The sequence below is a fragment of the Tupaia chinensis genome, unplaced genomic scaffold, assembly GCF_000334495.1.
Source record: "Tupaia chinensis unplaced genomic scaffold, TupChi_1.0 Scaffold000549_1, whole genome shotgun sequence".
NCBI lineage: Eukaryota > Metazoa > Chordata > Mammalia > Scandentia > Tupaiidae > Tupaia > Tupaia belangeri.
In genome coordinates this window covers 2,390,553-2,417,688 of record NW_006160061.1, presented here as the reverse complement: position 1 = coordinate 2,417,688, position 27,136 = coordinate 2,390,553, and the positions used below count along the sequence as shown (strand labels likewise).

General features: G+C 39.3%; 1 protein-coding gene across 2 annotated transcripts in view; it reads right to left on the bottom strand.

Annotated features, from left to right (window-relative positions):
* Positions 1-26,201, bottom strand: part of NEB (nebulin) — a 234,272-nt gene extending 208,071 nt beyond the window's left edge. For both annotated transcript variants that reach the window (XM_027775357.1, XM_006157632.1), the window contains exons 1-10: positions 26,166-26,201; positions 21,189-21,230; positions 19,360-19,563; positions 17,432-17,539; positions 16,832-16,936; positions 15,725-15,829; positions 14,675-14,779; positions 9,758-9,862; positions 1,973-2,077; positions 578-685 (exon numbers count right to left, since the gene is read on the bottom strand). In XM_027775357.1, the coding sequence (XP_027631158.1) occupies positions 578-685; positions 1,973-2,077; positions 9,758-9,862; positions 14,675-14,779; positions 15,725-15,829; positions 16,832-16,936; positions 17,432-17,539; positions 19,360-19,563; positions 21,189-21,230; positions 26,166-26,201 (1,023 nt within the window). The remainder of the gene's footprint in view (positions 1-577; positions 686-1,972; positions 2,078-9,757; positions 9,863-14,674; positions 14,780-15,724; positions 15,830-16,831; positions 16,937-17,431; positions 17,540-19,359; positions 19,564-21,188; positions 21,231-26,165) is intronic.
* Positions 26,202-27,136: the final 935 nt, after the last annotated feature.

Genomic DNA, 27,136 nt, shown 5'->3' with positions numbered 1-27,136 from the left:
ATTGGAACGAAGGACACTAGCTTCTTTCTAGTAACCCACCTGTTTAAAAATGCCAAGGAGTCATACTATTTACCAAAGTTATTCTTTAGAGCAAATGAAGATATACAAGGATATATGTAGCTTCTCTGTGAGTAGCTTTTCACCAGTCAGTGGAAAAATAAGAAAAATAATGATAGTACTGAGTATGGGAATTATCTATCTATGTGGAAGGCTACGAGTAGTCTTTTCCAATGGGGAGAAGTCCTGCTATCTGAGATTACAGCCCTACTACTTGAAAAGAGCAAAAGATTCTTTGCTCTATGAAATATTAAAAATGGTAAATAGGTGTTATTAATACTCATACATGACAACATTTTAAAAAAGCTGAGTAGCCCTACTATAATTTGAAGATATTTTTTGTTGTCATATTTGTTTTGTTTTAATTTACTCTTCTTCAAATGGATACTCACTGGTATTAATCCTGGTAGTTCTCCCAACAACCTCCCTCCCCCTTTTTTTCTATTGCATACAAGAGCCAGAGTTAGAAGAAATTTATCTACACTAAACCACCAAGATAAAAGGGATGATTTCCTCTTACCTTGCTAGCTGCCACACCAGCTTGTTTGTTTACTTTGTATTCTGGAGTTTCTGTTTGCATGAAGTAGATCTGATCTTTCATGTTCTCAAACTCTTCCTGGTATTTTCTCTGGAAGACAGTAAACATATTGGAGAATTGCTGTGGAAAAAACTGCAATGGTTGACATGGGAGATGCTATAGTTTAGATGATGGTGAGTTCTCTAAGAGTTCATTTGTTGTAATTAGGGCTCTAATGTAATGGAATTGGGAGGAAGACCCGACTTCAATATGGATGGGCACCTTGCCAGAAAAGATTGACATCTGAGTCAGTGGACTGGGAGAAGGTCCACTTTTAAGGAAGGCACCATCCAATTGGTTGGGAGTATGGGAAGCACAAACACAGGAAGTAGAAAAGTCTGATTCCTCTTCCTCTTCCCTTCTTTTCCCCTTTCTGCACATGCTCGCCTTCCTGTTTCTTTTGGCCATATTTGACAGAGTATTGGATGACGGTCAGATGCAGTATCCATACCCTTGGACTTTCTGGCCTCCAAAATTATGAGCCAGATAAACTCCTTTCATTCTAAATCTCTTATTGTCAGTTATTTCTGCTTAGCAACATAATAATAAGCCAACACAGGAAGACACAGGTCATTTGGAGAATCTCCTGGTTTAGGTCATCAGATTACAATTAGGGGATGTGGATGCCATTGAAAAAGTGATCGGCAACTTAGCAGAGATTTGGAGCAATTAACATAAACTGAAAGAATAATGTGAAAGGCTTTTCTTGACAAGAGTTCTTGAATGCCAGAAGCAAAGAACAGAAAAAAATAATAATAATTAGGCTTATGTTTTCTAGTGAGGAGAAGCTAATCAACTCCATAAATGTACAGTTTGGTTCCCTAGGCAAAGAAGAAGTTAAATAGATCCCTTTAACATGTATTCAATGTACTTTGAAGTTCGTAAAAGGGTCTAGCCAAGCTGTTTCTATGAAAATTGAAGTAGAAATAGTGTGCTATAATAACATTTCTCAGAAGAAAAGTGAGTTTGCAGAATTTCTTTGTTTTTAAACAATTGTTTATTTAATTTTACTTATTGTCATTATTATATTTTTAAATTGCTATAGGGCACATGCACTTACCATAGAGAGAGAGAGAGAGAGAGAGAGAGGGAAAGTGAGAAAGCAAGGTGCTAGATCTGGGACTTGTACTGCGGTTGAGCATGTGGGAGTCCAAGACCTTAACCACCATGCCACCTGTTGGCCCCAGAATTTATTCTCTCAACAGGAACGCTAAATCGGGTCTTTTCACTTAGAAGAGGGGCCTTGCGTGTTCTGGCATCACTTCAGATGAACCAGGTGATTAGAAGTCATAAAGAAATGAATGCCCCTCCTAGGAGATCCAGACACTCCTTACTTACAGTGCTGATGTTGTCAGCATTCATCCTGGCATTTGCAATTTCAAAGCAAGGTGTCTCGCTCCATTTTCCTTTTATTTTATTTTCATAGTCTTCTTTGTATTTTTGCTAGAGAAAAATAAAAGAATATAAGACAAGCAAAACCCAGGAATTGACAAATAAGAAAGCAAATTAAGTAACAATGATTATATTTTTAAAAAATATTTATATTGAGAAAGAAAGACAAGCACCCTTAACAGGGTCTCATGCCAAAACCCTACCACCAAGCTGCCAGGATCATGTGCACTCCTCCCATACTCTCCCCTCAGGTGTGTACAAGGGGTGCTGGGAACTGAACCTTATCCTTTCACATGGCTTCCAGCATTGCAGAGTATTGTGCGGCTGTGGCGGGGCCAGTAGTGATTATTTAAAAATACCCTGATCAGGCTATTGTTAGGTTCTAAATAGATGTCTTCAAGAAATTGTCCAGTGTAGTGTTGACTTACCCAACAAGAAAGCTGGGTAAGAGGGAAAAGAGAGAGAGAGCAGGAAAGAGGATACTAACTTTCCCTTCCCCTTGCTGAGTCTGGGGACCAAGTTTACTCAGAACTTGCCGATGTTTTCTGACATTTGAGGAAAGAATGAAAAATTCTTTTCTATACATATTTCAGAATTATCATAAAACCTATAAACTTGAGGTTTCCAAGTCATAAAATTAGTCATTAATTTCTAAACTTTAGCAAAACCCCCATGTAGCCAGACAACAATTGCAATAGAACTCAGCTTTCAGGCTAGTGAACAAGACTTCCTAGTTTAGAATGTTAAAAGTTTAATAAAAGTTGAGACCAGCCATTAGCGTAATGGCTGTGTCACCGGACTCCCACACAGTATACCACAGTTTGCGTCCCGAATCCGGTAATGGCTGTCTCATGCCGGGCGCATGTGTGTGAGTGCCCAAGATCCTGAGAGGAGAATGGAGGAGAAGGGATTGCCGTGTGACCATCTTCCCTGGGGGGTGATTTCTCGCTTTCTGTCTCTCTGTCTCTCTCTGCTCTCTGTCTGTCTGGTGAGCGCACGCACCCTATAGCAAAAACCTTTTTTAAAAAAAGTTTAATAAAAGTTGGAAAACAATTTAGAATTGAACTGCTATCCCATCTTACTCCCAAACATCACCCCACCTGAATCCCAGGCCATAAGCTCCTTAAAGAGACGTGTTACATCGTCTTCATTTTCACATCTTTCAGACTCTAACACAAAATGCAAGTGCAGACGTTACTTTGTAAAGTGGTGTTCAATTACACTGCTGAACTGAGACCATGATAGGTGGTTCTGAACTAACTTGACTGAATAGTTCTCAGAATAGAATTAACCTGGCCACCTCTAAACATGCCCATGAGCCAAAGCCTGGTTGGAACAATTTCTTCTCTACGACCCCTGGAAATGTGTTAACAAACATAACTATTAGATCTCTATATTTGTATGCCTACACCTCCACCATATATTTCTAGGAAAAAGAAAGCAATTTTCTGGTATACTTTCAACGGAATAAGTACTAAGGGTGAGTGATATGCAGAATCAATGAACTTGAATTAAAGGAAGCCCATCTTCTCATAAATGCCCTATTTCCTTTCTTCTCCAAAGGCTAATATGCCAACTCAGCTGCAGTGGTGGACAGGCAGTGCCACTGCACGGGAGTCTGGAAGCCACAAGCGAGGCGTCAGTTTGGTTCAACATGAACACGCTAGGCACAGTTACACCACCTATAATTCTTGTTAACTGAAAGGCTAGGGCAGGATTGTGACAAGTGAAACTGTCGGAAATACCCATCTTGGTCTCTCCTCTTTCCTTCTCTCTTCTTACCTAACTAGGGAGAGGGCAGAGAACATTAATATGCTATTAATAGTTGAGAGGTTTCTTTAGCTATGAATTTTAGAACTCTGGATCTGGATTCAGAAGCTCTGGGCCCAGGACTTTATTCATTGTATCATTGCCAGAGGTATGACTTAGCCTCTTTGTTTTTTCTTTTTCTTTTTTTTTTTTAAGATGTTTTTGCTATAGGGTGCATGCGCTTGCCAGACAGACAGAGACAGACAGAGAGACAGAAAGGGAGAAATCACCCCCCCAAGGGGGATGGCCACTTTGCAATCCCTTCTCCTCCATTCTCCTCTCAGGATCTTGGGCACACACACACACACGCCCGGTGTGAGTTTAAGCCACCGGGTCCGGGACTTGAACCACAGTCAACTACATGGGAGTCCAGCGACATAGCCATTATGCCAAATGCTGGTCCTGACTTAGCCTCTTTTACTCTCAATTTTCTCAACCACAGTACTGGCAATAACATTGACACAGAAGACTGCTGGGAAAATTAAATAAGATCATACGCTGAAGAGTGCTTTGTAAACTCGGTCATGCTAAAAAATGTAGGGTATATCATTTTAATAATTATACTATTGTTATTGCCATTGCAGAGTAAGAAACTATGGAGAAAAGAAAATTGCGTGTGCATGTGTGTGATAGTTCTTCAGTGGAAATCTTTGCTGAGATAAAATTTGTATTATATGGCCAATTAAACTTACATACCCTCTTCTTTTGAAGCTTTAAAGAGTTGAAGTCAATAAAATTGATTTGGGGATTTGCTGAGAATGCCTGTAGAGGTGTTTCTAATCTTTTGGGGGAATAAACCTCTTCAAGAATCTGAGAACACTGTAAAATGTCCAAGAACAGTTATAACTTCAGAGGTTTCCCTCCCCCACCCCCATAGGGCAAGTGTGTGTGCCAGAGAGAGACAGAGAAACAGGCTAAGTGAGAAATCACCCCACCCCCATTCCTGGGGGGTGAGAGACGGCCACACTGCAATCCCTTCTCCATTTTCCTCTCAGGATTTTGGTCATGTACACGCCTGCTCCCAGCGTGATTCTCAAGCTGCCAGGTCTGGGACTTGAACCATAGAGTCAACCATGTGGGATTCAGTGCCCCAACCTCTTTGCCACCTGCTGGCTCCAGAGATTCTTGATGTGTACATATCTCAAGTTAAGATTTTTTTAAAGAATTCTTTATTTATTTAATTCCACTTATTATTATTTTTTAAATTTGACTAGACAGAGACAGAGACAGAGATAAGGAAAGTAATGAAGTAAACCACCAGGTCCGGACTCAAACTGCAGTTGGCCATGTGGGAATCCAGCACCTTTAACCACCACACCACATGCTGACTCATCAAGTTAAGAAGTCTTAATCTACAAAATTTTTTATAGGGTTATTGCCTTTCTCCTATTGCTTTCTCCTATTTCTCCTCAAAGGAGGAAAACTCTGGGATTGGAAAGAGACAATTATACCTGATGCATCCCTACACCAAGATACAGAGAACTTTGTAAAATAAAGTTGAGAAGGCAGTGGATATTCTTAATGAGGCCCAAATGTTGGGCCATTAACAAAAAAATAGGTCTTGTGTATGGGTTTGTTAAGGAAAATTATGTAGAAGATTAATTTACACTGCGAGAGAAAGCTCTCTGAATTTTAAAAAGATATTAAAATGAGATGCAAGAGTGTAAGAACACCCAGCCCCATCATCCAGTCCTTCCTTCCTTCTTACATTTCATGAAGCGAAGCTTGCTCTTTCCTTCCCACCACTCCCAGCAGTTGAAATGGTTCAGGGTAGAGATGGATCTTTCACGATCCACTACTGAATCGTCCCAAATTAGTGAAGATTTTCACTGCACAGGAGGAGGCTGCAGCCTATTAACTGCTGAGGAAGTTATAGCCCTGTCCTTTATTTGCTGATAGGAGAAAAGTTGAAGGAACAAAGACCTACAGCTGGAAGAATGCAGGGAAGAGGGAGATTGGTGTCCACAAGGGTACCCCTCTGCCAACCAAGAGGTCCCTCTATGTGTCTGGAAGCAAGATTTGAGTTTTTGTGTGATACATGGTAATGGGTTTCCCATATTGAGGGTTAGATATTGGTCCAAATTTCTCCCCACCTCTAAGGGTTTTCCCCAACACTTCTTTTCAGTCCTTGTGTTTGGAGTTGACCAATGGAAATCTGGAGAAAAGAATTTATCTAAATTTCCTTGTTGAACAGAAGAAAGAACACTGGGTCATTTACGAGTCCTGGTATATCTTCAGTGGTTAGGAGTAGAACCACATGTCAATAGATACAGTGAGATTGCTTACCAAACCACAATCCCTCCTTTCCAAAATTCAACTGAGGGTACTTGCATTGGGCCAAAAATTAGACTTCCTAATATCTTGTTTAAACACATGATTTCCTTGTTAATTTTTTTCATTTCCACCTCTACTGAGGTTTTTGTGTGGTTATCAAATGGAAAGGAATACAAAGCCAGTTAGTTAATCATACCTTTCCTTTTCTGTGAATAACTAAACACTGAGACTCCTAATGGCTTCATTCATGGAGAAGTTATCCTTTCACACGGGAGGAAGGAGTCCCAGTTAAGAATGTTTTGCCCACAATAGGTCCATGGCTACTTTTCTGACTCAATATAATCTCATCAAGTTCATCAACAGGAGTCATCCAATTCCTGTGATGGAAGGGTCTCTATGGTTTCAGAAGATAGTCTCATCTTCATGCTGAGTAACCATATGCCACTCAAATATATTTTTTCTTTTTTCCTTTTTATTTTTTTTTACATTTTACATTGTATTGGGTTGTTGGAAAAGTCATGATGTATTTTTTTTCTATTTTTTTTTCCTATGCTTAAAATATGTTCTGACTTTTCTGACAACCCAATACATCTCACAGCATACAATCTACATTGTATACCAATATGGTACACCATACAATATTGATTGTATGCTGTAAGATTGTATACTGTAAGATGTATTACAGCATCCATATTGCATCCTGAATTTTATTTTTTAAACAACATTCTAGATTCTGGGTGTCAACTGGAACTTCCAATCAGAAGTTAGTTTGTTTGTTTTTTTGTATTGTGAATCTAGAAGGGAGCAGAAAGGCAAGAAAAGAAACTAAGGAACTTCCCAGTGCTGCATCAGGAACCCGATGTCAGCAAGTCATAGTGTGCAGTTTCCTCACCTGGAATGCCTGTGTATATGTTCAGCTCTATTTGCCTGTCCATCTACAGCAGAGCTGCAAAAAGCAGCTGAGCCGAGAGGAGGTACTGATGACGCAGGCCAAAGACAAAGCTGATAACTGATCCTGACAAATATGGTAAGGAAAGCTGGTAAAAAGAATGGAACATAAATTCAATCATTGCTGATATGTGATCATTAACTGTCTAAACAGAAAAATACAAAGTAAAGGGTGGCTCTAGGAATCAAAGTTGACAAGGAGACAAAAGGAATCTCAATACCTCAATACGTAAGGGTGGGTAGATAAAGAAGATTTTTCCTTACTTTAGAGAGAAAGAAGATATGAGAATGCTGAAATACTAGTCAAAGCAGCTTGAGAGTGGGGAAGACCTCATGAAGGATGGAGTCCCACAAACAGCAACACCCTTGGCAGCCTTGTGGCTCTCTAATCAGAAGGGTTGTTGGCAGATGGTCTGCTACCAATCACAAGCATTTCTTTGCACATGACTGTTATTTTGGATGTATGATAGCCGTTAACAACTTGGAAATCTTGGTAAAGCTGGTGAATAATGTCATTATGGGCAAATCTGGTGGCTCTCGTCTCTAACTATCCTTCCTCTGAGCTCATATTATTATCCCACAACGGCAAACTCAGCTCTGGCAAAGCTTTCAAAAGTATCCAGCATTGTCTCCTTATCCAAGTAGACTGATTCAGTCCAATAGACGTCAAAGGCAAGCCATTTTATATTAATTGCAATATTTTTAATACAAAAAATTACTGGTGGGAAATGAACTTTAATATATTTTATTTAACATAGTATATCCAAACTATCATACCAATATGTAATCAATAGAAAGATAATTAATGATCTATTTCACATTTTTCATAGTGAGTTTGCATACTCATATCCAGCTTATATTTCTTTCTTTCTTTCTTTCTTTCTTTTTTTTTTGAGAGGTTTTCACTATAGGGCGCGTGTGCTCGCCAGACAGAGAGAGAGAGACAGAGAGACAGAAAGCAAGAAATCACCCCCCAGGGGGGACGGTCACGCCGCAATCCCTTCTCCTCCAGCTTATATTTCTCACATAGAGGACTTTCAGTGTAATGGAATTAATGTTCACATAGCTCTAAAATTCTGATGTTGAAGCCCTAATTCCTTACAACATTCTTATGTTGTAGGGCTTTGGGGAATTAATTAGGTTTCAGCGAGGTCATGAAGGTCGAGTCCCAGGACGGAATTAGTGTCCTTATAAGAGGAAAAGAGACCAAGCTTGCTCTCTTGTCTCCATCACGTGAGGACATGAGGAGAAGGCAGCTGTCTGCAAGCCAGCAAGGAGGTCCTCCTCAGGAAATGAATCTTTGACCTTGGACTTCCAGCCCCCTGAGCTAAGAGAAATAACTCTTTTGCTTAACCCACTCACCTTATGATATTTTGTTACAGAAGCCCAGGCTGGTTAATATACTCATTTTAAACTAGTCATATTTCAAGTGCTCCATATCATTTATCTAGAGGCTATCATAGTGAAGAGTCTGGCTTTAAACTAACCAACGAGCTTATATTGGTAGAGAGAAAGATTTTAAAGAAGCTTAAGAGTAATTTTTAAAATTGCTTTCAAGTGCCCACCCTGCATATTCAAATCAGGTAAGAGGATATTTTCTTAGTAAGATATCCCTTCAATTACTCCTAAAGTGAACATTAAAAATAGATTCCTTTACTCTAAATGATAACTTGAAAACACCGTTTTTCTTTTTCTTCTACAAAGATAGATTGTACTTCTCCCCAATCTTATTTATAATATAAACACGTTCAGTAGACCATCTCTTTATGCAAAGTTGTAACCCTGGTTTCTACTTGGCCCCGGGAAAAATTATAGGTTGGTTGTATTACTAGTGAAATTCTACTATACTTACTAAATCCAAATAGCCCCTGGTTAGAAAGTTATGGAACCAGTAATATATCAGACACTAAAAGAAAATCACTGAAGAGACTTCGTCACCCATATCTTTTCTCCCTCTCCTCCCCTGAAGATGTACTTTCCCCAAAATACTCGAGATAGATAAAAATCTTGAGGTGCTATCAAAATTCAAAGAGGAGAGCAAACTGAAACTCAACCGTATCGAGGGCAAAAAAAGCAGTATTATCTTGAGAAAAAATAGCCTGATTTGGACCAATTTCAAATAGGAATTTAGTATTAGCTTGTTCATCAGTTGAACATCTGTCTCTGCATTCCTTGTAAGGACTGCATTCCTGAGAGCTAGTTTACAAGCCTAAATATAGGCCAATGAGGCTGCTTCCTAGGGCCTTAAAAGTTATGAGGTGCACTGCTCACTGCCATCAATGAGGCCATGTCTGAGAATCCACTCTACCATTCTTATTTTTCCAAGACCGAGAGCATAAAACTATACAAAATCTACACCAAATTAAGCCACATCCTTCTGGAAGGGTGTGGTAACTTGGTTGTACAGTTTGTATTACTCCTCTAAGTAAAAATGTCAAGTGACATTAGGACACAATTCTGTTTTTTCAAAACATGACTTTCTCATTTATTATCAACTTAACAAGTCAGGTACACACTTATTGACATAGTTTAGCACATTCATGAACATATTGCTTTTGCTGTAGTTTTTAGGGGTTCAATACAGAAATACTCCTAGTGTTTCTGTTTTTATTTACATTTACTTCTAGTTATTTTCTCAGATGATTAAAATTATTAAGGAAAGTTGTCAAGAGAGACAGTGTCCCTGCCCTATTTACTTACCTTGCTCACTTGATTAGTTACTTTCTTGGCAAATTCTATATCTGGAGGGTCGGGCAGAGGTGTAAACTGAGACTGCTGTTCAGCAAGACCTTTTTTGTAGGCAATCTGACAAAATAAGACAGAGATGCTCATGAACCATAGAAAATGATTCAATTTCTCATGTTCCATTTGTTGGCATTTTATGAAAAAACTATGCTTTCATCTTTATTGATAATATCTATTTCTCGAGTCTTCCCTTTACTCTAGGAGAGTTTCCTTGAAATCTAAGAATCTGGTGTCTAGATTTTTTTTTACTAATTTTCACACCACAATATACGATTCCATTATTCTCTTCATTGGCATCCTCATAACAAACCTCCAACTTGAGATCAACTCAATCACATACTTTCTCTGTTCTTATACTCTAAGTGCTGACTGCCACCGAAGAAATTCATACCATTCTATGGATTGGGCAATAATAACGTGGCAAGTAGAATTAACAGGGACATGGGAAAAGGTACAGGAGAGGAAGTCTCTGAACCTAAGCCCTTAGCTTAAAACCCATATGCCTACCTATTGGCATGCTCTGGGTGCAAGAGCTTGCTTCAGACTCTGTGACCAATTGTCTATGACCTGATGACAGCCAAATGCCACTTTGCCTCCAACTGTGTGTCTCCAGTCATTCCTACACTCAGTGGCTAGTCTGAAACTCCAACTCTGTTCTTAAGTACACAGTTAGCTCCATCTTACTCTCACCTTCTTCCTTTGCAGAGTACAGAAATGCTATACACATAGCTTTCTCCATACTCATTCCTGCCTTTTCCACACCCTGCCCTGACTTAGAGGAGAAGCATTTCTCATAGGTCATGACCCCACATCCAGGGTACCACACCCTTTGTACCCAGCTCTATCAGTTATTCTTCCTCTTTCTCACGGCTCCAATCTCTCCCTCTTCATTACCCCCTTTCCTTAAGCCTATACAGGGCCTCTCTCACCTTAAAACAAATATGAGGCCCATGAATCCCGCGTTCCTATCATGTCTGCTCGTTTTCTTTCTTACTGACTCCTCTGGTTTTCTCTCCCATCAATCTTGAATCTACCTCCCACAATGCAGAACTAGTCATAGATCCCCAGACACGTGATGCTCTCGAATGCCTCAGAGCCTCATACATGCTGTTCCTCTCCCTGGAATGTCCCAAATGTATCCTTTCCTACCTGTCTGTAAACCTGATTGCTCCCCCACATTTTGAGACAGGCCTAATTTCCCCTCCTGAGCCCTCCCTTACCCCCAAAGCAGATGCAATAACCTTCTCCTGGGACATGGCACTTACTGCCTTTAAAGGAGTTCTCAAATGACACCATAACTGGTTGCTTACATGTCTGAGCAGTGGGATGGCAGAGGACATGTCCTCCTCTCATGAGGAATCTTTGTGGCTTGTATGGTACCTGATCTGAGTAAGGGTTCGATGACTGATCTTTGGATGTGTGTCTTATACACTGAGGCCATGAGGGGAATATGAAGAGGAAAATTATCCTCCTGACTTTCCACTACGTAAGTGTGAGACTTCTGCAGATTATGTTCCCTTCCATAGCAGTATTCTTATTTATAATGTAAGGAAATGGGATCATTTCAAGGTCCCAATCATATTTATGCTTTAACCAAGTCTAACTGTATCTTATTAATACTTACTTAGTACCTATAACAAAAGCTTTTATAAACATTAAATCAATTGGGATCCAAAAGATGAGTTAAAACTAAAAGTTCAGTTTTTTAAAAATAAGTGAAGACTTTATTTTAGGCACAGGATAACCAAGATTTTTCATGGCTAGCTAAGTCCTTAGGGAGAAAGATACATTTAAACAGGAGAAATGCTTATTAAGTATGACATCCTGTCAAGAAGTTTCAGAGAAATCAGCTCTAGAAGTCCTAATTTCTCAGGAACCTTGTTCAAAATTATGTCTAAGTTAGAATTCTGTATTCTGGATCTTAAAGACTCTTCATATTTGCCGAGTATTTTATCTCTCGTTAGATAATAAGGACAACATCACAAGGGCACAGGAAGAAGGTACAGGAGTGGGAGAGAGAGCTTTTAAACCTAAACCTTTAATTCAAAATCTGCATGCCTACCCACTGGTATGTTCTGTGAACAACAGCTTGCTAAGCTATCTGTGCCCAGTAATTGTAGAAGTTCATAGTGCTGACAGCAGTATTACTAGGCATGTGGGTAATCTGATACTTAGTGCATACTTGGTCTGCAATAAAAATAAAAGCTATACCATAACTGCCAAATCTGAGAGAGGGTAGAGAGGATTTTATTTCATTGTGGTATATTCTCTTCTCTTAGAATAACAGAAAAAATGTGGCCAACCTTAATTATTCAAAGTTCATAGCACTAGAATGGCACAGAGGTAACCCTCCATCTCTCTGTTTTATAAATAAAGGGAGACATTAGTAGATTAAGTGTCTTCTTGGACATCTCTCCCTAGGCTTACATGACATGGCATTTCCTGGGTCCCCTTCAACTTCTGTTTGTTCCCTCATCCTTTTGCTGGTTCCTTTCCAGATGTCCTGTGTGGGTGTCCTCCAAAACTTTGTCCTTGGCCATACTCTATTCTGCCTCCCTCATACATTTTCATATCTTCATCTATCTTTTTCATTCTGAGGATCTCAAATATTTCGTTTTTGTCCTGATCTCACACTTACACATTTGCTTCTCTGGTACTAAATTTCTAATTCATCCATAGGAGGCCTTAATACGAATGTCCCCTCTATTACCTTAGCTCTAATGCTCCCCGCCGCTTCATAAGAGAAAGGGAGAGATAGAAGAGAGGGGAGAAAAACAGAGATAGGTATTTCCAACAGGGTTGTGCCATGTTGCCATCCTCCTACCCCAGTCGCCCAGTCAGCTAGGATTACAGGTGTATCCAACTATGCCCAACATGTTTGGGTTGGCCAGCAATCAAACCCAGGCCTCCCATGTGGCTTCTGGCCTCCCAAAAGGCTATGTAGGCATGAGTGAGGCTGGGAGAGCTTATTAATGTACCTTTGCCAGTTATACCCTTATTACCCAGACTACCAGTCATGAACTCAACCATGACTCCTTTCTCTCCTTTGTCTCCAATAACTAACTGGATTAATACTTAGTAATACTCATTACCTTCAGATCCCTTTCCACCTCTTCTTTGCCCCCCAATATCTCATCCAATTGACCACCTACTCATATCACTAAGATAAACTTGTACAAATGATCATTTCCAGTTTTTCCTAGTCCCAGTCTATCATACTGCCCAGCGCCATTCTCCAGACCCTACATTTATCATTGATTCCTCTCCAGAATCTTATAATGGTCTCTTATTGTCTACTATATCACTTCAAGCCACATTGTGGTTTTCAAGGTCCTGCTGCCAGCATTCTCACAAGCACATTCCACACTAGACACCCACGTGATTCACTTTCTTTGTCCTCTATAACTCCAGACTCACTCCTGTCTTTTCGTTTGAGTTCTCCCTCAACTTTTAATGCTTTGTTCTTCATCACTTTCCACCCCCTCACACAATCATCACCTCCACAAGGTCCTCTCCAATCACCCATGGGTGTCCTTTCTCCTAATGAGTATTGACTGTTATATTGTGTATTGTCTTTAAGTTTTTTCTTGTTATTTTATATGTAACACTTTAATCTTAACAGTCTGATTAAAAATTCTCAGTAGAAGGGATAAAAACTTGTAGTATTTTTTTTCTATACTGTCAGGTATGCATACACAAAGGATTTTCAATAAATAACTATTGATCACTTAATAAAGGCCACACAATAATATATGAATCCATGAGATATGGAACCCAAAAGCCAATCTTGAAAATTAAAGTGGAAGTACTCACACACTAAAATTGGTACCACATACTAGATGACTTCAACATTTTGTTATACCTTATTTCTTAACTTATACAGTGGGTAGGGACGAGCTTATCTGTGCTATACTTTAGCCAATTACATGGAAATAGAATAGAAAATATGTCCACTACATGAACAAGGAATATCAAATGAGAGGCAATAAAAATCAGACCTCAAAAGTTGGAGGCACCATCAAACAAGTATGTGCAATTTCACTTCATGGCAAGATGAACCCCTTGGATCCAATAGAAGTAAACCTGTTAAGTCTCAATTGCTCTATTAAGTCTGTGTTGAGTATAAGAGATTCCAGAGGTCTAGCTGACAACTAAATGTCAGGTAACTTGTCATTTTGTAATATAGTCCTCTGCCAAAGAGTAGAGCAGTGGTCTTTGTATGTTTAATATGGTCTTCCACAAATTCAAGGGTCATGAAATAAAACACTTCAAAACAAGGGGAATCGCTAGTCCCAAGTAGGACTCTGATTTTTTGCTAACTCTGGAAGACCCTCTATGTATACCAATGGCAAGATCTGCTTATGGAATAACCATACAGACATGTTTTAACAAGTACACTGCTCAAGTGCCCCATGAAGACATGCCACAGTTTGGATATGATGATTATGATAGCAAAAACAAAACAAAAACAAAAAACAAAACACCTTAGGAAACATTGTTTACTTAATAGATTTAGGAAACCAGCTGTGTTTCCAATAGGTTTCTGAAAAATGCCACGCTAGTGTCACAAAACTACTTCGATCAGAGCCAAGGGGGGTGAAAAGGACACACGATCTAGTGGGAAGAACATTGGTCTTGGGGTTACAAATCTGGGGTCTGCCACTAACAATTTTTGAGACCTTAGACTTAGGTTCATCACCTGTAAGAAAGGACAGAACTAATTATGTCTAGCATAGTTTATATTATATCTAATTTAAATTAGACATTACAAATCATAATGATTCTAGTTGTACACAATGAACATCTGGTCAGATGGAATTCAAATTTTCCTGAATTCACACTCCCAAATGATGCCAATTGTACTTCACTTACGTCACTGAGAGCTTTCTGAGCTTGGGCAACCCTTCTCAGTTCCGGGCTATCATTATATGGGTAAAACAAGCTTTTGTCTGCCTCCCAGTCTTCAGTGTACAGTTTCTAAATCAGAAAACAGTAAAGAGTTAGGATAAAGTGAAATCGCACTTACGTGAAATCCATCAGTTTAAATTTCCCCATCAATCACATAAAAAAGGAAAGGCAAGTTGAGAGGAAAGGTAATGAAATTCACAGATAACCCCACTTCCCATCTAATCCAAGTTATTTTTATTAACAGCTTGTCCTGCTTACCCTGACAAATTTCATTTCCAGAGGGACATAGGTGTCTGATTTTATTTCATCTCCTCCCTGTGACTTTACCTGACACTTGCAGTAAGTACTAACACAACATAAGGCGCCAGGAAGCACTTCACTTAATTTCTTTACCAAATAAAACTCTAGTAATAGTGATAGCTGGGGCTAGCAGGTGGAATGGTGGTTAAGGCACTGGACTCCCACATAGTCAACCACAGTTTGAGTCCCAGACCTGGCGTCCTGAAAATTATGCTGTGTGCAGGCATACCCAAAGTCCTGAGAGGAGAAGGGATTGTAGAGTGGCCATCCTCCCTGGGGAATGACTTCTCACTTTCCCTCTCTCTCTCTCTTTGTCTGGTGAGTACACGCACCCTATGGCAAAAGACCATAAAACCCCCCAAATAAAAGCAGAGTAACAGCTAGGAATATCCATAGTGTGGCATAGGATATAGAGAAAAAATTTAAAAGAATACTTGTGGCTCTCAGCTGGTTCTCCAATGTGTCTTCATTATGCTTATTCACTCCCCTGCCTCTCCCAGGCTGGTCAGGTTCCCAGAGAAATCTCTGTGCCACCTGCTCATGAGCATCCCTATTATTTCCTCCTCACCCTTATGTCCCACATGTTTCAAGGTTAACCCACTAAAGAGTTGGGGAACTGTACACTGGATGAGGGACAGTGTACCACGTATTACTCTGAAGCATAGGGTGGGACAACATAGAAAGAAAGAGGAAGCTACAGAGAGAGGCCCTTACCTTACTGAACATGGCTGTATTTTTAACGGCCTGTACAAGTTCAGGGGCATCAGGGGGAAGCAGGTACTTATCCTTGGTGTCTTCCCAGTTCTGCTTGTATAAAACCTAGAACGAAAGAACAGAGGACCTATGGTTTGAAGTCTCACCCAAAAGCATGAGGATTTCAAAAAGAAAGGGGCAATCATGAAAATGTCCTCATATAAAAGCTGTCCATGTGTCACTAGGAAAACTTGGACTACGTCAACATATTATAACACATTCTGAGTTGTAAACTTCTCCTCGAAAAGCCTAACTTTTGAAATAAATCATAATCTTGATTCTGTATAAATTAGTTTCAATGTTTGCAACTTATCAGTCATTGACTCGTTTTTGGCTGACACACATGTTTCTTTTGCACTGTGTGAACTTTTAAAAATATTGTTTAATTAGTGGCCTACACTTGAAACTTGGAAATTTCTCCAAAAAGCTCAGCTTCCCAATTTAAAAAAACAAACAAACAAACAAACAAACAAAAAAACAAAGAAAAGAGGGACCAGCAGTTAGCATAATGGTCGTGTCGCTGTACTCCTATGTAGTCGACCGTGGTTCGAGTCCCGGACCTAGTGGCTTAAACTCACGCCGGACGTGTTTGCATGCGTGTCCAAGATCCCAAGAGGAGAATGGAGGAGAAGGGATTGCAGCGTGGCCATCCCCCCGGGGGGTGATTTCTTGCTTTCTGTCTCTATGTCTCACTCTGTCTTTCTGGCGAGCGCACGCGCCCTATAGCAAAAACCTCTCAAAAAAAGCAAAAAAAACAAAAAAACAAAAAAACAAAAACAAAAACAAAAACAAAAACAAAACAAAGAAAAGACTCTGTGACACTGGGTCTGCACTCTGCGCTGTAACTGCCTACAGTGAAGTTGCTGCTTCCTCTCTAAGTAGACACGGGCTCTTCAGTCCACTCAAAGTTCATATGTGTTTACTATGGTCAACTGTGCAGCCTCCAAGATGCATATGGGTACTGAATTCACACAGCCTGTGATTAGCCTGTCCAGTTTTCTCCTTTAATACAAAGTAGAATGACATGCATGACATTTAGTATCACAACCATCTATGCCACGGCCTCACCTTGCTGACTTGCTGCGAGACTTTCTTTGCATGTTCAATATCCTTGGCTTTTTCGTCAACGTGACAGATAGTTTTAGCAACATCGCCATCCATTCGATACTTAACCTGCAAAAATAATGCATATCTGGAATTCATGATGGCATTAACATATGGGTATATTAGAGAATATCTTATAACCAAAGAGCATTATCCTAGGGACTATATCTGCATCAGAAAGCAAAGTGTCTGCATTTTACCTAGACAGCTGGGATCTTCAAAGACCCATAGAACACACTCATATTTACTGCTGGTCTGCTTTCCTGGTGGACTTTCTAGATTGCTGGTTTCTTGGCTTCACTCTGCTCCAATGTGGAGAACTAAAGTGAGTTAGCACTTCCTTCCATTTTGTAGTCTCCTCTTAATTACTAAGCCTAGCTACTAGAAGTTTCTTTGAGTTCACAATGAGCAACATAATCTATGGCTAAAGCTTTCTCTAGATTTATAGACTAACTTGTAGTAATTTGACTCCATATTTTCTCTACATATATTTAGAGCTCTCATCCTTTTTGGCAGGCATAGTTTGGAAAAGTCTCTCTCCTTTATTTTAGCAATGCAACCCACCTCACTCAGCTGATCCTGTACTTTCTTGATCCTGCGAAGTTCTGGGGTATCGGTTGTACTGGCATATGGCTGTCCTTTTGCTTTCTCATAGTTTTCTTTGTACTTATTCTGAAAAAGATACCAGATATTAGCCTAAAATTTGACAAGACTGCCGCAGAAACTTCAAGCAATGCATTTATCTCCATCTGATTTTTTAAAATCCTCCAAGTTATAAAAATTATCAGTCATAACACTCTTATTTTTGTCCCCTACCCAGACTCTCAGCAAAAACTAAAATAGATTTGCTAATTGCTTTTCCTAAAAATGACTAGATCCTAGAGACGGTAAAAATTTATCAGACTATTTTCTTAGAAATGTCCTAAGATTTCTCAATTTTTATTATCATCAAATTTTTTTAGTCTGAATGCACATATAAAAAGCCTGAGCCTCAATTACTTTGGAAAATAAATATAGTAATTGAGTTAATTCTGAAAAGATTGTGTTGCTAATACAGTGCAAAAACATTCCCTCCAGAAGCTATAGCTAAACCTCAGTGGATTGAACTGGGAGGCACCAGCTGAATTAATAAGTTTTAATCATGAAGTATTTGTACAAGAATGCAATTTTATTATTTCTTCTAAACACACAATGAATTCTTGCTTTAGTAGCAATGTGCATAGTTTATTATTAATGCTTCAAGGATATTCTCGGGTAGAATAGTCAACAATCTAAATGATGCCATTGATTTAGTTACTAACTACATAAAAAATATTCTAGACCTTTGCCAACATTCTGTTCAGAATATCAGAAATTCTGGGCTTATAGGGTATGATTAATGAGATTTTTATGGGAACAAATTAAAAATATGTTTTTCTATTTTTGCTGGGTACTGCACTGATAGAGGAGGGAGGAAAGTCTTATTATTAGATCATTCAAGGATGAACTAGAAATTTATTAAATAATCTCCAAGAGTTCATTAACTAAAAGTTAATATTTACTGGTCAACCATGATAGGATACTTTTGACATAAACTTTACTCTGAAAAACAAACAAACAAACAAAACAATATTCCTCTGAGCTACACCTCACTTTTTCAAGTCTCCAGGGTACTACAATCAGAATCTAGAGAGACCTCGGCCCACTATGGGCAATCAGCAAATTAGATCCATTGAATGAGTATAAATCTGCTGTCAGTCAGTGCAACTTAAAGAACACTAAGTGAGAATTCAAGGACCAGTTCCATTGCAAACAGTGATTCTCTACCTGGGCTGTACCTGAGAATCTTCTGGACAGCTTTAAAAAATATCCTCTGCATTGGCCCCAAGCTTGAACCAATTAAGCTAGAATGGCTTGAGCATTCATAGTTTGAAAGTTTCAGGGGATGCCAATACGCCATCAAGGTAAAAACCAACAATCAACTACTGTTCTCGGTAGAGCTGAACATTCCGACCCTCAATTTCAAATAAGTACTCGGTGGCCCTTGATTTTCTAAACTCCATGTTCTTCACTAGAAACTTCTTAGAGAGTTTTTTATGGCTGTTAGCTTGTCTACTAACGAGGCCATTCTGCTCAGACCTAGTTTATGTTATTTAGCATCCAGGAACTGACTTCAGTTCAATCTGTATTTATCATTTTATTATTCTAGATTGGCCAACTAACAGGGATTAAATATCAATAAATCCTTCATAAAACAAATCCTGGCCATGTATGTTTTGCAGGAATCATTTCAGTCAGGATGCTTCCCCTAATAATGCAATGGTGACAATGAATTACATAAAAGAAACATTTAAGAGTCACATGCACACATGAAAAGAGCTGATATTTCTACAAAGTGTTTGTCTCATATACAGTCAAGAAACAAAATCCAGTCAGCAGCCTAAACACAGGTGACTGAGATCAGCCATTTCTCATTAATAAAAAGCAGATTAGCAGAGTTGTTTGAAACTTACTGGGCTAAAAAGATTCTGCATTTTCTGACTGTGTGCAATGTAGGGGGTCATGAACTTTGAAGAGTCCACTTTTTTCCGGATGACCTTCTTCCTCTCCACTGGCTTTCCCGGTTCCGGCTGTGCCAGTGCTGGTTTGGAAGGTTCTGATTGCTCATAGTCAGATATTGTCCTTGTCGTCGTAGTTTCATAGACTTCAGTTATTGTCTGAAAATTGGACATGCACTTCAACATTGTTTTAAGTAAACACTGTGTTACTGTGACTTTAATACATATTATTCTAACTCTAAGTCAGATTTACATTTCTGGTGTTACTTCTCCTTATCTAAAGCAGGTCAAAGCAGGAAACCATGCACTGAAACCCCAAGAAGACATGTTATGTCACATAAATCTGACTGCCAATTGTTAAAGCTCACATAGAATACAAAGGCTACTCCTTATTAACTTGCAACATTACCTTAAAATTGCATTCACAGAAAAAAATACTCAAGCCCTTCTAAGTAGTGTAAAAATGAGAAATAAAATTTCCTAAACATTTGAAAATCTTGAGTAAAGTAAAAGCAAACTCAAGACTGGGTATAAAAGTTAAGACAATCAAATCTCAAATTCTTTGCTTTATTATTAATTTTGAAATGACTAAGAAGAAAATCAGCTGCTTGATCTGCAAGTATTTAAGCATTCTCCATTATAGTATTAGACAAAGAATAATGAACTTTTTAAAAATGAATCACATCAATATTATAACTAATCACCATTCTCCTGGCTTAGTCAGTTAATTAATGTGAAATGGAGTGCCATTTACACTAGTAAATGCCTAGGTGGACAAGAATAATGATGACAACATAATGGAGTAATTATCTTCACAACAGTCCTATCTGTGTCGTAGGTGGGAAATGACTGTTTCTTACAACAGGCTATAGTGGAAGAAATGAAGACTTGAAGTTTGAGTCTAGTCCAAGGTTAAAAATGTATGTAATAAAAGAAGACAACCAGGCAAGTCTTCAATCCATCTCACAGAATCATGTCCTTCACAGCTAATCTCATCTGTACCAAAGGAAGAGTTCTAGTATCAATGATGAAAAGAGAAACCTAATAAGGAAATTGTGTATCTAGGAAAACTCCCCCCTGGGGTTGTCAGAGAACTGCCAATAAGTTGCTTTCTGGCCGTTATTACAAATGCATGGTTGACCATGAGAAGCAAATCAATTTACACCATCTATAGATGTTAATTTTCATGCAGTCACAGGTTTTCTGAGCATGTTACAGGGTTAACCATGTCTATCACTGTTTATCATGCTCAAGGAGAAATAGCTCCTTGCAGAAAAGGAAGGATAAAAGAAGTATTTCACTTTGGGCAAAAATATTCTAACTTGGAATATTTATGGGAGAGGCTTTCTCCGATTCCTGATATGCTTAAATCTGAGCATCTTCCCATCATCAGGAACAAGCAGAGATAGTACCTTACAAATTTCAAGTCTATACAGTGAAACTGCTGGTCTCTATGTCAATCCCAGGGCCAGGCCACCTCTCTTGCTGCAGTCAGACGGGGACTCTGACATTATTCTAATTAGCATCATCTACACAAAAAATACCACGTGAACATCCAGGAAGCTGCCCCCTGCCATTTTGGATATGTTGAATACCAAAACCAGAAATAATATGTCAAATTGGTAACGTTTGTTCTTTTACCCCCAACTTCTGGGTACAGATCGGTGAGTGGTCCTTTCTCAGAGAATCCCTTTTGCCATTTTCGTGCCCCTGGGTGTGTGAGAGAGGAGAGGCTCTTCCTGCTTTAATGAGTGCAGTTATTTCAGGTCTGGGTTGGGTCTTACCTCTCCCGGCACCTCTTCATAAATCGTCTCTTCTGTGTAGTACTGTAAATAGAGCACAGATACGTCGGCACGAGAACCAAAGCAGAGATCATTTCTTCTCCGCCTCAGCTGAGCCACTTAGGTAACTCTCTAGCTCAGCTGGTTTGGAATATCTGTGAGAGGGATGTGGGGAGCCTGTTCATATTCTGTCACCATTTTCACCTAGTTAACTTCAGGAAAGCTAATGCATATGCCACCAGACTGCATGAAGAGACGCAGAGTGATGACACAAGTGTCTGGGGCTGGTTTCTAACTAAGGGAAGCTGTTCTAGGACAAGTAAATATTTTTCTTATGCTACCCAAGATAGAATTTGCTAGAAGATACTATGATGATATCTTGAGTGTGTGGGTTGGGCAAGGGAACTGTGATGAAATTTAGGGTGCTAACAAACAAGAAAACAAAAAAGCAACCCCCGTGTGAATAAAAATTGTAAATGGATTCTATTATGGAAACAGTAAGATCCAAAAGCAGTGGCATTACTTAGTAAGAGAGCTGTTTCTGCAGCAGTGGTTGAGTGTCATTCAATAGCATGATGGTAGTAAAAGGGGGACAAAGAGGACACTGTGTAAATACCAAGGGAAGAAGGAAAAAATGAAGCGATTCCTCCTCATAAAATACGGGTGTTAGGCTGCAATTGGCCACTGAGAGTTCTGAGGCACGAGCATCCTGGATCTGAATCTGAGTCTACTTTTGTTCTACTTCTGACATCACCAGCAATAAATAGATGCAGAGACACGGGCTGACATTTTGTTTCAGATTCATCAGAAGAGTGGAATCCTTCCCCTAGCTTCGCCCAGCTCTGCAGGGGGAGTGGAAGGAAAGGCTCCTTGAGGCCAAGTGTACAAGGAAAGGAGTGAAATGAAACCGTGGGCTCATTTCCTCAGTCAACACAATGTGTAAATCTTAAGCTTCGTTTTTCTTCTGACACCAAACTACCTCCCTAAGGGAAGGAGAAAACACTGAGATGCACAACTTGCCTCAGTGGCCTCCTTTCTTCTACCCTTGGCTCAGCGACCTCGTAAATGATCTACCCATTGATAGCAGGTTACCTGTTCTGCCTTGTCCGCAGTAACGGTCGGGTAAAACCTGCCCCGTGTTACACTGTGCTTCCTTTGCTCTTGTGCTATTTGTTAAATTCCCACTCTAATTCTGTCCGGATGTCCTTACGCACACCCCTCCACAGGCTCTTACAGGGCAGATAATCGCTCTTTCACGCCTGTGACTTCAGCCCATGAGAAGCAGCATTTGGACACTTCCAAAAATACTGGATGTTGACGCTGCAAGGAGCGATTTCTCTGGATACACAAAATATCAGTGACTTGAAAGAGATTTTAAACTAAAATGAATGATTCATAAATATTTTGGATTTTTCTTAGCATCACAGTAAAAGCAGCTCTCTGAAAGTCATCCAATTTTACCTTTGCTGGGCTCTCATCATTGGTAAATATATCTCAGAAATAGCCTTACAAAAAAGGCAATTTTATCCAAATGGTTGGCATTAATTTGTATGCCAAATCTCACTTTTTTTTCAGAGCTGCTCCACTCATTAGATAGTACATTCTTGCTTCTTTCTCCTCCTTTCCAAGTTTGAGTGACAGTAAAATTTTATTTCAATGTCCAAGATTAATAAGAGACATTTTAAGAGCTAGTTCCTCTCTGTTTTCTGAACATTTTCCTGACCATTTTCTGAAATCCACCACCATTCCAGTCTCATTATCTTTTTTGAGGTCAATAAGACCTCTCTTCAACACTCTAGCAGCCCGTCTATTAGTTTAGCACCTGCTGGTCAGTCCCAGAAGCACTAATGAGAACAAAATAGCAAGGATGGGGTGTCTAAAAAGAGCCCCTTCCATTTTATGACATCTAGGTAAGCCAATCGAGTCTAGTACCCTGGAGAATTTCCAGTGACATATGTACACAATGTGTGTGTGTGTGTGTGTGTGTGTGTGTGTGTGTGTGTGTGTTTGCCATGGGCGTATATTCTCACTGGAAAGACGTAGAGGTAGAGAAAGGGAAAGTGAAGAAATCATCCCCCAGGGGGACAGCCATGCTGCAATCCTTTCTATTCCATTCTCCTCTGGCATTTTGGGCACACATGCATCCAGAGTGATTTGTAAGCTATCGGGTCCCAGCTCAAACATAGTCGGCCATGTGGGATTCCAGTGCCTTAACCACCATGCCACCTGCTGGCCCCCACACATTTTTTTAAAACTCTTTTTATAAAGAATAATTATTTTGTTTATTTATTTACTTTAATTTGACCAGAGAGGAACAGAGTGAGAGAGAGAAGGAAAGTGAAAAAGCAAGTGTCCAGGTCTGGGATTCAAACCTCAGTCCACCATGTGGGAGTTCAGTGCCCTTAACCACCATGCCACGTGCCAGCTCCCACAATTATTTTTTAAAACATGAAGGAGGGGAGCAACAGTTGGCGTAGTGGTTCGGACACTGGAGTCCCACATGACTGACCACAGTTCGAGACCCACACTGGCAGCTTGAAAATCACACATGGCATATATGCATGCATGCCCAGAATCCCAAGAGGAGAATGGAGGAAAAGGGATTGCAGCATAGTCGTCCCCACTGGAAGATGATTTTTCACATTCCCTCTTTCTGTCTCTGTCTTTGACTCTCTGGTAAGTGCATGCTCCCTATGGAAAAAAAAAAAAGAAAGAAAACAAAACAAACAAACAAAAACAAGATGAAAGATATTTTAACTGAGGTTGAAAAGTGTTTCTGATATCATTAAAGGAAAGATAGTTTGTTTCATAATTTTGTTAGTGTTTGATGTTGACTATTCTGATCCTAAACCCATCAGTAAATACACCCTAGTGATAATTGAACATGGTGAATGTGGCCATTGGCATTAAAGCCAGTGATAATGATTATTATATTGAGATTTGAATATAATAGTTTGAATTAAATAAGTTGAATATCATATGAGAGTTACTCTGTTTTTGTTTTTTGGTGGCTTTTATCTTTCAATAATAAACACATTTTATTCTTCAAATTAAATAAATATTTTCTTCATCTAAATATAGATTGGTTACCAAAATAATCTTTCAAAAACAAATTTTGGCAATTTCAGCATTTTTAGGAATTTGGCTCTGGGTAGCTCTTACAGATAATTTCAGTCTTACTAAAAAGGGTAAATTTTTCAAAACTGTCTCTAACTGCCTTAACCATTTGCAGATATTCATATGTTCAGATCATAATAATTGATTGGTAATTATTAAGCACTTTTTAGATTTTGTATGAAGGGGAGTTCCAAATCTTTAGATTTTATAATATGAAGCTAAAGGCAAGAGCTGGTGATAAAAACCTATAACATGATTTAAAAAATGATCTAAACTAAATATAAAAAATTAATGACTTTATGAGTGTGTTATATATCTACCAATAATCTTGAGTAACATTTTCAAGATACCTAATATGGGGACCAGCAGATGGCAGAATGATTGCATTGCTGGTTTCCATGTAGCAGAGAGCAGTTCAAGTCCCAGACCCAGTGGTTTTAAACTCACGCTAGGCACATATATATGCATGCCCTAAATCTCGAGAAGAAAATGGAGGAGAAGGGATTGTGATGTTGCCATTTCCCTGGGGTGTGGTTTATTGCCTTCTATCTCTGTCTCCCCCTGTCTCTTTGGTGAATGCACATACCCCATAGTAAAAATCTCACTCTCAAAAAACAAAGATACCCAGCATCGTTTGTTTGTTTGATTTAAATTTGCTATAGGGCTCATGCATTCACTGGAGAGCAAGAGAGAAAATGAAGAAGCACCCTAGGACAGCCACAATCTCTTCTTCTCCTTTCTCATGGGGGGGGGATTTTGGAACACATGCATACACATCCATTGCATTTCTTAACCCACTGCATCTTAGCCATGTGGGATCCAGCTATCTCAACCACCTCACCACCAGCTAGCCCAATCTTTGTTCTTAATTGAACATTTCTTATTTCTTTCTTTCTTTTTTTTTTTGTTGGAGAGGTTTTTTGCTATAGGGCGCGTGCACTCACCAGACAGACAGAGAGAGACAGAGACAGAAAGCGAGAAATCACCCCCCAGGGGGGATGGCCATGCTGCAATCCTTTCTCCTCCATTCTCCTCTCTGGATCTTGGACATGCACGCACATGCACCCGGCATGAGTTTTAAGCCGCCGGGTCTGGGACACGAACTGCGGTCGACTGGGAGTCCAGTGACATAGCCATTACGCTAACTGCTGGTTCCCTTAATTGAACATTTCAAAGCAAACACTAGTCTTGTTCAGTTTGGTAAATGTAACAGAGTTGGTGGGAAAGTGTGGCTTCAACTGTTGCTTGTGACCTTCATGAGTTTATGTGTTTCTGTCTGTGCACATGCACACATATATGCATAAAATTTCATATGTATATGTATATATAAAGAGATAGATAGATATAGATATATGACTCCTTCGAATATTCAATCCATATTGCTCTATAGATAATCAGCTTCAACCAGCTGGTTCTTTCCTCTCTATTGTTTTGCAGACATTGAGAAACAGAGTTGAATTTTTGGAACTTTTTCTTTCCTCTGTCCCTTTGATCATTTAGAGTTGGAAGATGGGGAAGAAAGTCATTCTAGAAGACAAATTAAAACCTGCCTTTACCCCACACTTCAATTTTTTTTGGCGAGTTTAAAGAAAAGCACACGTGGGAAACAGTGATGTTTCTTTTTGATTCTAAATCCCACATAATTATAGTGAAACTGAACGTAAAATATTCCTCTCTTAGGTTTTAATGATGACTCTTTGTGCAGTTATAATAGACAATGTATTTTTCAAATGATTAATTCACCTACATGAGCTGATTGTCACTACATAAAATACTTTGCTGTCATAGTTCGGGTTTTTTTGTGTGTTTTGTGTGTGTGTGTGTGTGTGTGTGTGTGTGTGCTTTTTTTTTTTTTAATCTTACCTCCACCACCTCCTCATATTCTTCGTCATCTGCCATTTTCCCGGAGTAGTAGTGGCACCTACAAACTTTCCATATTCCATACAAATGAAAACACATTAGAATCTATTCCCCAGACAGAAATGACAACTTATAAAATAGAATCTAAAACTAATCTGTTCTACATATTCTTACATCTTTGCAGGCTAAGGGAGAGTACACCTTTTACATACAGGTCTAAACAACGGAAGCCTCCCATTTCTTCCTCTTTAATTCCCTCAGAAACATGTCCAATATTACTACTTCTACATGCTTTAGTTAAAGTTCTAAGAGGAAACATATAAAAAGGAAGAAATTTGGACCCAAGTAACAAAGAGCTTTAATTTGCAACCCCTTGGAAAATAAACATTATCAAGCAAAAATTTTAAGTGAAAACAATGTCAGGTTGGCTTTTAGAAGAGGCTAGAATTTTTCCCCATAGCACCAAAATTCTAAAAAGGTGGACTTGGGGGACCAGCAGTTAGCGTAATGGCTATGTTGCTGGACTCCCATGTAGTCGACCGTAGTTCAAGCCCCAGACCCGGTGGCTTAAACTCACGCCAGGTGTGTGTGCATGTGTGCCCAGGATCCCAAGAAGAGAAAGGAGGAGAAAGGATTGCGGTATGGCCATCCGCACTGGGGGGATGATTTCTTGCCTTCTGTCTCTCTGTCTTTCTGGCAAATGCATGTGCCCCATGGCAAAAACCCTCTCCCAAAAAAAAAAAAAAAAAATGGTGGTTTTTTTATACTTGGTTTTCTATACTGCTCTAAAACACTGCACACAGTCTGTCTTAGGATTCAAATTAGAGCACATAAAACAAAATTCATTGATAGATTTTAAAAGAAAAAATGAAACCTCAAGGCAATGGGGTTATTTCTTCCCGAACACCATTGGCTTCTAAGGATATTTCCTTTTGTTCCTGTAGCTCTCGTTCAAACCTGAAAAAACGTTTTAA